Below are 12,268 nucleotides of genomic sequence, written 5' to 3'. Positions count from 1 at the left end.
AGGCACCAGAGAGTGTGACCCCCATGCAGAGTCTCACAGAGCAAGGTTATGACGATATAACCAGAATAGTGTAAGAGTTTCATGGTCTTAATCTTTCTATACTGTCACGCATCATTGTGAAGCTAATTTCTGTGTGTGGCATAAAGGTATAATTTCACATCTTCACCTATGTAGAACCAGGCCTGACATTTCTATATGGTTTGTAGACCTGAACATAAACCATATAACAAGCAAAAGAACGTTCACTGCAGATGTATGTCTCCCTTACTGCATCCACTATTCACATAGCACAGCACCAGATGGAGTGAGTGTTCCAGGCCTATGGTGTGTATAAGAAAAAGTGAATCCAGAGGCATTCATGAAGTTTCCTTAGCCTTCCAAGACCCTTCCCAGAATGCTCAGGCCCCCTGCTCAGGCCTGAGATGCACACAGCCAGAGTCTCTTTGGCTTCTTTTCTCCTGGTGGGTTGTGGGCTCTCTCTGGATACTCATCTTGGGCTGCTACCAGACTATGTAGCTGCCTTGAAACCTACTTCAGCTTCTACTGTTCTACAAAGAAGCAGTCATCTTCATATCTGGATTTTCACTGTTGGCAAATTTGATGAGTCAATTAAGATATCTTAAAGGGAGAAATTAGTTAAAAGGGAATTTTTCCCACATTAAAAAATGAGAAACATCTTTACAATGGAAGGTGTTTGGTCTCTTTTTGATAACACATTAGGCGATCTGAAATGGAACAATTAAATGAGAGGATAATTAATGTTGATGGGATAGATGTAGTGTCAATTATAAATATTATTTGTTTGATCATTTCTGTTTTATCATTTAAAAAGTTGGTTAATGTGAGTGCCAAGAGAAAAGTTTTAGAAAAACTTGCTAAAACAGATAATAGAGAAGTTCAGAACCAGACAAAAGAATTTAAAGATGATCCAATCTCAGCATTGCATTATAAGGTTACAGAAAAACAGCCTAAAGATTTCAAACAGCCAACCTTAATCTATCCAGTAACCTTACAGGAACTGCCAAATGCTCAAGTCTATGTACAAGCTGATTAGACTCCTGTGCAAATGTTAGATTTGAGAAGATTCAAGGAAGCTACAGTCTTATATGGTATACATTCTCCATTTGAAAAGCAGATGTTAAACTCATGGTCAACTTTTAATAGAATTATCCCTCAAGACTGGAAAGTTTTGGTTACAGCTATCCTAGAAGCTGGTCCATAGTTACAATGGAGGACCTGGTAGAAAGAGGAGGCTAAGACCATAGAATAATGATATAGGGATAGAGGTATGGAAATTTCCCAAGATCAACTTCTTGGAGAAGGCGATTATGCTGATATATAAAGACAATCTTTATATGATGACCACACCCTAATTTTATGCTTAATGGCAGCTCTGAATGTGGTGATATTGTGTTCCCCAAAATATTGTGCACCCTAGTAAACTTATCTGGGGTCAGAGAACAGAACAGCCACTAGATATAGAGGCCAGAAAATGGTGGCACACATGCCTTTAATCCTAGCATTCCAGAGGCAGAGATCCATCTGGATATCTGTGAGTTCAAAGCCACACTGGAAACAGCTAAGTATGGTAGCAAGAGCCTTTAATCCTAGGAAGTGATGGCAGAAAGCAGAAAGGTATATAAGACGTGAAAACCAGGAACTAGGGTTGGTTAAGCTTTTAGGCTTTTGAGCAGCAGTTCAGCTAAGATTCATTTTGGATGAGGAAACAGGATCAGCAGAGGAATTGGCAAGGTGAGGTGCCTGTGTTCTGCTTCTCTGATCTTCCAGCGTTGACCCCAATACCTGGCTCCAGGTTTGTTTTTATTAATAAGACCTTTTAAAATTCACATTACATATGAATTCTTGGGACAGAATTGAAGAAGTAGGAAAGAAAATTTAGTCACTTACAAAAGTTATACAAGGCCCAAAAGAAACCTTTATGGATTCCTTACAAAGGCTGTCTTCAGCAGTAAATATAATGATACCAAATTCAGAAGCTAGACACCAAATTCAGAAGCTAGACAGATAATGATTGAATCTCTGGCTCTTGAAAATGTTAATGCACAATGCAAAAGGATAATTAAGCCATTAAAGTAAAGATCAAGCACCCTTGGAGGAATGGACTCAAGATACAATTAACATTGAATCTCATGACCATGATGATACTTGGATAGGAGAGGTGATTTCCAGAGGTTTGAAGAAAAATAATAATGTCAAGTGTTTCAAATGTTGTAAACAAAATCACCTAAAAAGGGACTATAAACAGGGCATTCCTAAAAATAATACTTTTTAAAGGAACAATGGCAACAGAACGCCCCTCCCTTCTGGAATAAGCAGAAAGTATGGTAAAGGCAGACATTGGACTAATGAATGTAGATCAACAAGGGACAGACAAGATAATCCTTTGCTGTTGGGAAACTCATTGAGGAACCTCTCAAAGGCTTCCATGACAAATTCAGTTCAGTCTTTTCCTGCCATCATAGAAAAAAAAAACCCTTCCCAGAGCAATTAAAGAACCTAATGCCTATTGTTAAAAAATACAGCTTTGGATGATAGAAGAGCTATAAAAAAATTCAGGAGAAACCATAAATCAAAACTGATAGAGATTAGATTTGGAAACCCAAAGTTAGGGTTGGGAAAGGATTTTGTTTTTGTCTTTCAGGAGAATGAAGGCATCCAGCTAAGGAATCTGAAGAACACTGAACTAATGAGACATCTGAAGAAAAAGGACAAATCATGCAGAAAAAAATGACCCAGGAAAAAGAGTAAATTAGCCTATTGGTATATCACATATCTAACAGGAAAAATTTCCTTAAGTCTTCCTAAATGTTTGTTTCTGCTGTTCTCTACAGACACATAATGCAAATGGTCTTTATGTAGTCCCAGTTCAATTAAAAATTAAAACTGGCTTTGGAGTTAGAGCATGGCTCTCTTCTTCTCTAAAATTAAGCACGTTTGTTAAAAGAAAATTCAAAATCTGTTTCATGTCAGAAGAGCCACATGATATGGGACAGAAGAAAACCCAAAATTAAGAGACTATTTTATTGCCACTGGTTTCATAATTCTTTGGTTTTATTTTGACTTTTTAAAACTTTTCTTAAGGTATGAATTTCATATCAAAATTTATGATATATATATATTAAACTTTTGTCATGATATTAATGGTCATATAGAGTACTAACTAACCATAGAAAAAAGGCTCCATCTAGCTTCCTGTACATGATTTCAGATTTGAGTATCAGTTTTCTGCAGGGAACCATGACCATGCCTAACAGCAAATTTGAAGTCTCCAAAAAGATGATGGGGCACCACAATGATGATTTCATCAGGACAATGCTAATACCAATAAGCTGACAAACACCACCCAAAGATCGGCTTTGGATTACAAACTGCTCAGGACAATTTTGAGATGGCTAGCTGAGATGATCCAGCCTCACAGACTTGAGCAAGAACTTGAGACAAGCCCTGCATTTTTGCATTATGTAGAGACTAGACAACAGATGATACAGTTGTGTCTCCCAAGACTTGACAATTAACCCAAAATTTTTCTTTTCAGTATTCCCTAAATATGCCTTCACCCCAGACATCAGGAAGTAATGTAAGAGCACCACAAACACATTCCGAAAAGGTGAGGTGGGTCATTTTTGGCCATTCTATGGGTTATGGATAATTGTCATTGTTTAGGATGGTTAGTTACAAGTTGTTAATTGTTAATGGCTAGGAAAAAAAGGCTAAACAAAGAAGATTAGATTCAGGGTTCTTGAAATAAAAAGAAAAAAGAGGATAAAGATAAGAGGTAGATTATTGAATATACTCTGAAAAGAAAAAAGAGGAGGACATAGATATGATAAAATAAAATGGTAGATTATTGAATCTACTTTTAGAGTTTTAAATATATTAATTGGATTGGATTTTTGTATATTGTATACAAATTATGTATGTATATTGATACTAATTTGAGATTGATTTTGTTAGAAAATCCTGAACATATATTTCTAATCTTGTTCAAGGTTTTGTACCTATACAGCTCATTTAACAATGTAATGCAAATTTCTAGTCCTTGAAAGTTATTATTACCAAATTAGGATATAAGAAATGCAAGGTAGCCGGGCAGCAGTGGTGCATGCTTTTAAATCCAGCACTCAGGTGGCAGAGCCAGGAGGAACTCTGTGAGTTTGAGGCCAGCCTGGTCTACAGAGTGAGATCCAGGACAGGCACTAAAACTATGCAGAGAAAGAGAAACCAAAAAAAGAAGAAAGAAGGAAAGAAAGAAAGAAAGAAAGAAAGAAAGAAAGAAAGAAAGAAAGAAAGAAAGAAAGAAAGAAGGAGAGAAAGAAAGAAAGGCAGGAAAGCAAGTTAATAGTCATTACAATCAAACTTATAGTCATACTCGGTATGTTTCAAGGACAAACAGAAATATATTTTAGATAGACAGGTCATCTTCAAACACTTCAAAGATCTACAGAATATAGCATTTAAGATGTTTTAATAACATAGTTTTTTTATGACAATGAGATAGGTCTGCTCCTGGCAGCACCAATCTACTTCAAAGAAGATGATGGGCATTGAAGAAACTCCTTTTGTTTACTTTCATTGTGGCAAAAATTAGCCACAGGGCAAAAAAATGCCCGTGCCTCGACTGCTGACATTATGCTGTCAAAAATGGACAAGCAAGACACAAAAGAAGGGACTGTCAATCCTTGCCAAGACAAGGCAGGAAGGCTCTTTAGAAAATCCTGCTTCACAGATGAATCTGTCAGATATGCTAGGCCAGTAGGCTGAAGATGTATGCCCCAATGTTGAAGAGAAACCTCGGGTGACTGTCTAGACAGCCAACTGTTTCTGTCATTTCTCACATTTTTTGGAAGGTGCTTGTTTGCACATCCTTACTCAGTTAATATTATTTCCTTCTCAGGTCTCTGAGGGAGTTGAAGATTAGATAGCTGTAGTTATAGTTTTCCTTGTTAATAATTTCAGAAAATAACTCACTAAAGAGGTGTAAAGTGTGTAAGTTTAAAAGATATCAAAAGATAGTTTTTGGTTGGTATTACAAGTTAGGATAGAAAGTGAATTAGGTACATTTTGGACTCACCAAAATAAGATAAATAATGAACTACTTTCTCTGAATTTGTCAAACGTTAATGGATTGGACATTATTAATGTAATTGTTGACTGTATATATTGTATAGAGTTATTGTACTTATTGTACATAGTTTTTCTTATATTAGTTATAAACTTCTTTTATATTTTAGACAAAAGGGGGGGAAATGTGGTGATATATTGTATATCCCAATAAAGATTGCCTTGGGATCAAAGGACAAAGCCAATCACCATAATGAACATAGAGGTGAGGCAATGATAGCACACACCTTTAATCCTAGCATTTGGAGGGAGATCCATCCAGATCTCTGAGAGTTCAAGGCCACACTGGGAACAGAGCTAGGCATGGTGGCATGCACCTTTAATCCTAGCACTAGGAAGGAGGTAAGATGGCAGGGTGCAGATAGGCGTGAGTAAAAAGGAAGTCTCGCTCTTGAGGCTGAGGACTTTGTAGAGATAAGGATGTGGTTGGGTGTTCTAGTTCTCTGATCTTTCAGCTTTGACCCCAATATCAGGCTCTGGGATTTTTTAATTACTAAGACTGTTTAGCAATTCGTGTTACAGTTAGAGAAAGCATACTGATCTCCTGAGATTTCCAGGTGAAAAGATGATGTCATAGAGAAAGTATACTGATATCTTGAGTTTTCCACTGAGTGTTAGCAACAACCTTGAACTCACAATCAAAACCCTCCAGAGCAAGAGAAGCTGAGTGACTGTTCCCCGTAAAATACCGTCTCTTGGTTGAGGTTTCTAGTGCTGTGAAGAGACACCACAACCATGGAAACTCTTATAAAGAAAAGATTTAATAGGGGTGACTTACAGTTTCAGAGGGTTAGTCCATTATTACCATGGCTGGGCATGGCAGCACACAGGCAGACATGGTGCTGAAGAAGGACCTGAGAGTTCTACAACTTGATCAGCAGGAACCAGGATGTGAACAGACACTGGGATTGGCTTAAGCATAAGAGTCCTCAAAGCCCAGTCCCACAGTGACACACTTCCTCTAACAAAGCCACACCTACTCCAGCAAGGCCACACCTTCCAATTTGACCACTCCCTTTGTGGGCCATTTACTTTCAAACCACCATATTCAGTGATCTTCCCCCATTGCCCTCCCACTTCTGACACCATCACCACTAACTCAAGGCCTCTGTGGTACAGTTCATACAAAACAGATTTCATGGTGAACCAGTGGCTCCTATCCACAGGCAACACCAGCAGCCTACCTGCCTGGACAAAGTCAGAGGCCAGCAGCACACACACACACACACACACACACACACACACACACACAGGAAGGGAGGCTGGAAAAACTGCAGGGGCTGACAGGACAAGCCTATCTCAGAGCAATCCAGGCAGTCAGGCTCTACCTCTCTAATAACACAGCAGGGAAGGTACAGGTAGCAAGGCTACCTCAGTGGACACGTATTTACATATTCATAGGTGAAGTTATACTCCCTGCCAATGATTCATCCAGAAGAATAATTAATGAAATGGTTTTGCTGACTACCTACTTGTGTGTTTTCCAGAAAAGAAAAGCTTGTGACCTTTATCTTGGGAAGATCATGCCCTCATTTGCAGTGCCAGATTCCAAACACAGTCATCAGGTTATGTGCTTGAATTTGAGAATTCAGAAAAATGAAGAAACTGTCCATAAAGAGTCTCTGCCTCTGTAATGTGCTTGCTTGTTTGCATATCATGACATGGACTAAGGAGGGTGGGTGGAGAGAAGGGAAAGTTAGTTGGCAGGGAGAAGGAATTAATGCTAGAGATGGTCACGGAAAAGCGGGTCCCTCACTAAAGGACACCTTGTGTAGGGAAGGGCTGGTGCAGAGTCAAACCAACTCTGAGTTGCTCCTGTGGCTATGGCAACTCCATGAAGTCCCCATTGCTGTATGATTTAATTAAACCTGTGTAATGAAATCTCCAGGGAAACTCCTCGGTGTTGTGTTATAACCATCTCAAAGTCCCTGGGTATGCCCTAACACTGCACATGTATACATGCCTAGACACACACAGCTTCTCACCAGTGTTTCCTTCTCAACACACAGGTTTAACTCCACCCATAACATCTAATCCCTGGCAGCACACTGTATGTGAAACATGGCTGCCATATGAAATAATAGGGTAGACACAAACAAGGTCATAGGGTTGCTTTTATTTTAGATGTGTGGTTGTGCTGTTTATAAGTTCTTTATCAAGAGGCCCTGCATGACCACATATGTGTTTGTATATGGTTTGCATGGTGTGTGTGAATTAGTGTGTGTGTGTGAGACTGAGGGTAGTGGTGGTGCTGTGTGTGTGTGTGTTTGTGTGTGTGTGTGTGTGACTAAGTATGTGGGATATGAATGAGTGTGACACATGTGCAAGTATATGACCCAACAATTCAACTTCTTGCTGGTGAGATTACACAACAAGAAAGTATTTAAGAACAGTCAGCACAGTCTTGTTCACAAAAATAGTTGGTACATAAGTAAATATCACTAATGATCACTAAAAATATGAGGACAATCAGTGAAAATACTGTAATGTTATCTGCCATTGTCCATGGCATATTACAGCATATGACAACTAATAACTCAGATGTCAACCCATCAGATGAATAATTCTCTGAGGGAGGAACCTATTTCAAGCAAGGCTTATGGGGCCATCGACTATGAAAACTGGTTGCTTCTGTCTGTAATTTCACATGAGCAAAAACAGCTGTGGAATCTATTACTGTGCATTTTCATGTAATGTGTACATATAATCTAGTAATTACATCTTGACCTTTATAGACATTTGTTCTGTGGACTGTCTAAAGATGATTTCTTCTTAAGCTGTATAATTTTGATGAATAGAAATAATAGTAGGAGATTTTTCATAACTCAGGCTAACACTAGAAAATAACAGTATTCTCAGCTACAAAGACAGGTTTTTACACAATTAGCTGATTTAAGACCTCAGAGCAAATTCAAAGTAGACTATTTGCCCCTGCAAATTAATTGCAAAAGGTCAGATTCCTAGGTGTCTGGCTGTTGAACGAAGGCCAGACATAAAGCAACTTTGGTATCCATTCTCCACTTGCTAAATTCTGACTAATAACATTAAAGACATATCTCCCCATACAAATTCTCTCAGAAATTGACTCTCTGCATGAACTTTAAATCTCAGTTTCATGATACAGGAGTCAAGGTTCAACCAACAACTATGTTGATGTCCTGGGGTGCTTTTAATATCACTGTCTCTCCAGAAAGTGCGGAGCACTCGAGCACTGCATGCCTCCTGCCTGCTCACCAAGGAGCTTGGCTCACTGCCACTCCCGGCCACATCAGCTGCCCAGTCAGTCATCACGACATCCCAAGTCTTAGAGTCTAGAGACAAGGGGTACAAATTGGTACATCAAACCTTCATCCCCATGTTCTAGTGTCTACGACATGGAAATGTACTCTGCAAGCTACCAAAAGAGAAAAGGAAACACCAACCCAACCACAAATTCTTTGACCTATAATCTGTCTTGCCTGCAAAACACACCAGGGCAATGGAGGCAAAAACCTTGTAGGAGTAACCAACCAATGTCTGATTTGAATTAAGGCCCACATCATGAATGGAACCCATACCTGACACTGTTGGGTGATCAAAAACCAGAATCTATAAGTCCAGACAGCTAGGATAAAACCATATACTCTTGTTCTTAAGGGGGAAAGTAACAATTAAATGACTCATAATGGTATTCTGCTATACTCATGGATCAGTGCCTAAGTCAGCCATCATCAGAGATGCTTTGACAGTGGAGATGCTTTTTTGGTGGCATCATACAACAGATGGGAACAAGTACAGAGACACACAGCCATACATTATATAGAGAGACCTTAGGACACACAGCTCTTAAAGAGTTGTCTCCCTCAAATGCCTTCCCCTCAGAGCTCAGCAAACCCCAAGGAAGAGAGGCAGAAGGAGTTGGACGGGCAGAGGAAGAAGGGATGGAGGACACCCTGAGATAAGGTTCTCTAAAACAACTCAGCAATGCTCATGTGAACTCACAGAGACTGATGTAGTATGCACAGGGCCTGCATGGGTCTGCACCAGGCCCTCTGAATATACACCATAGCTTTCCGTTAAGTACTTTTATGGGACTCCTGAATGTGTTAACAAGTGACCTTTCTTCATGACCTTCTTTTTCTGTTGGCTATCTTGTCCAGTTTTGATATGGTGCTTTTTCTTTTATCTTATTATAATTTATTTTGGTGAAAAAAAAAACAAATGCACCTTCCTTGCATCCTACATATCATATTAATGACTTTTTAAAATTTGGGAAAACTGCATGTTCACTCCTACAGAGCAGCTGACAAATAATGAGGGCCGCTTCGTGGCTTGATGTGTTTGTTAAACATCTCCAAAAAACCAGTAAAATATAGGCTCAATATTTTTTTCTTTTTAAATTTCTTTTCTAAGTTAGCATACAAATGATTTGGTGGCATTATGGCATTTTCCAGACATGTTGTACTCTTCTCTTTATTCTACGCTCTCTCTAGCCAGCCTTACATTCCATATGTTCTCTTCCTACCCCCGAATATTCCCCTTTCTGTTTTCATGTGACATGTCTATCAGGACCATTTTGTTCCTCCTCAGGAAAATTTTCTTTGTCCCTTCTCCTTTCTAATATAATGATCCTGACATACATACACAAACAGGAAAACACACATACATATTTAAATTTAGATTATATCTTAGAATGTACATGCAATTATGAAATAGGTGTACACATGCATATCAATAGGGAACCTATATAGAACTGTTTCCTAATTGGTGAATTGGTACAAAACAATTCTATAACCCAGGAAGAAATTCCATATGGAGTGATACAAATGACAAACCATAGCTCAGTAAAGAGTTTCCTTTTAATGGCCTGAACCCAGGCCTCTCTTCATGTGCTAAAGGAGAGAAAATGTACCTTGGAAATCAGCTTTCTTTGTTGGCAGTTGATCCCACCAATGAAGACCATGTTGGGCATCACAGGTCTGGGGAAATCTAACACAAAGTCTGTGCATAACAACCAAATAGATACTTGGCTGAAGAGATCATTCACAGTCACTGGGGTCTGGAGAACTTCAGAGGCAATTTCTACTGCAGTTTTGAAAATATAGTTGCAAAATGCCCACTTTTCAATGTAGAAAACAAGGTTCAACACTCTCTCCTTGAAAGTCATGGTGTCTGCGAATTTTGAGAAGAGTCTCGGAACATAAGACAGTGGACTGGGGCACTGTGTGCCCACTTCAAGATGGTGGCAAAGGAGATACCTTGAAAAGACCACTGAAGGGAGCGACAAATACTTGGCCACAGTTAAGCCACACACATCAAAAGGATCCAGAAACACAGCATCAAAAGAACTCTGCTTCAAGTACTCTACTAACTTCTTGTCGTTAAACAAACTCCTACAGTGTGAAGATATTAGTTCAAAAAACACGTTGCCTGAGTTTGTTTTTAAATAAAGCCACCTTTGTTTTGGAGTTATCCATTGAGAGTCAGAAAAGTACTTGAACTTACGATTGAATTGCTCCAGAGTGTGAGAAGTTGAGTACATCTTCACTGTCAAATTCAGGGATTTTCCCAGTTGCCAACTCACCTCTGGCACAACTGTCACCACCTCATGCCCCCTGTGGATGAGTTTCTCCACAACCGACTGCATGGTAAACCACTGGCTCCCATCCATGGGCACCACCAGCAGCCTGCCTGCCTGGGCAAAGCCAGAGGCCAGCAGCAGACACACATACAGAGGAAGGGAGGCTGGGAGATCTCCAGGAGCCATGGGAGAAGCAGAGCCCGGGACAGTCCAGCTGCTGAGACTGAGCTCCTCTAATAGAGCTGACTGAGTAGAAGACAGTGGACTTCTCAGTGGACACATGTATTTGTATGTTTCCAAGTGAGGTTAAATTTAGTGTAATAATTTACTCAAGAGAAAAATAATTAATGAACCTCCTTGGCTGAAATGACTACTTTTGTGCCTTCCAGATCAAAAAACATTTATGACTTTATTTCAGAAAGATCATGGCCTCTATTGCAGACCCAGTTTTGAAGAGTTATCAAACAATATGTTTTGATTTTAAATTCAGAAAAATTAAGAAGCTGCCTATAAGGATCCTCTACATTCATCACATGCTCATTTATACTTTGTAAGTTTGGAAACTAAGGGAGACATAAGCACATCCTGCACCCATTGGGATCAGGTAAGGCCCCATCTCCTTACTGGGCAGACCAGGTCCCTGGGCCCTAGGCCCCAGGGGCACTACCTGTGCCCCTCCCCCAAGCCTTTGGAGCCCCAGAGACCAGCCAGCTTCCTCTACTCCCACCCTCTCACCAAGAAAACAGCCCCCTGTGACACCAGTGAAAACCAGAGACATAAGCTCACTCTGCACTGATTGGGAACAGATTGGACCAAGAGCCCGGATGAGACCAAGAGCTCCCATTAGACCAAGAGTATCAACCGGACCAAAAGAGGCTCCCTCAGACACAGACAGCACCTGCACAGAGTGGAGAAAGAGATGAGTAGATGCCAGTGCAAAAATACAGTCAACAACATAAAGACCAATATGGCACCGTCAGAACCTAGTGGTGCTACATCAAGACCTGAACATCCCAAAGCAGAAGAAGCAGAAGAAATAGACCTTAAAAATGACTTTAAGATGATAGAAGCTTTTAAAAAGGAAATGAAAACTACCATTAAAGAATTCAAAGAAAAGACAAACCAAAAAAAAAAATGGAAGAAATCAATAAATCCCTCAAAGAAAGTCAAGAAAAAGCAATTAAACAGGTGAATGAAAAAGTCCAAGATTTGAAACTGAAATAGACACAAACTGAGGGAAGACTGGAAATGGAAATGGAAAATCTGAGTAAATGAACAGGAACTACAGATGCAAGCATAACCAAGAGAATGCAAGAGATGGAAGAGAGAATCCCTAGTGTTGAGGATACAATAGAGGAAATAGATTCATCAGTCAAAGAAAACACTAAAGCCAAAAAAAAGTTAACACAAAACGTCCAGGAAATTTGTGACACATGAAAAGACCAAACCTATGAATAATAGAGATAGAGGAAGGAGAAGAATACCAACTCAAAGGCACAGAAAATATATTCAACAAAATCATAGAAGAAAACTTTCCCAACTTAAAAAAGGAAATGCCTATGAAGG

The 12,268-nt window shown here is 39.5% G+C and overlaps 1 protein-coding gene across 1 annotated transcript; it reads right to left on the bottom strand.

Moving 5' to 3' along the window:
- Nucleotides 1–10,006: 10,006 nt before the first annotated feature.
- On the bottom strand, nt 10,007–10,888 carry LOC131923358 (UDP-glucuronosyltransferase 1A9-like). The gene has a single exon (XM_059278353.1). The coding sequence runs from the start codon at nt 10,886–10,888 to the stop codon at nt 10,007–10,009; it is 882 nt and encodes a 293-aa protein (XP_059134336.1).
- Between the last annotated feature and the right edge of the window lie 1,380 nt (nt 10,889–12,268).

The sequence above is a fragment of the Peromyscus eremicus genome, chromosome 13, assembly GCF_949786415.1.
Source record: "Peromyscus eremicus chromosome 13, PerEre_H2_v1, whole genome shotgun sequence".
NCBI lineage: Eukaryota > Metazoa > Chordata > Mammalia > Rodentia > Cricetidae > Peromyscus > Peromyscus eremicus.
The sequence above is the reverse complement of the archived record's forward strand: the minus strand, read 5'-3'. Positions and strand labels throughout refer to the sequence as shown.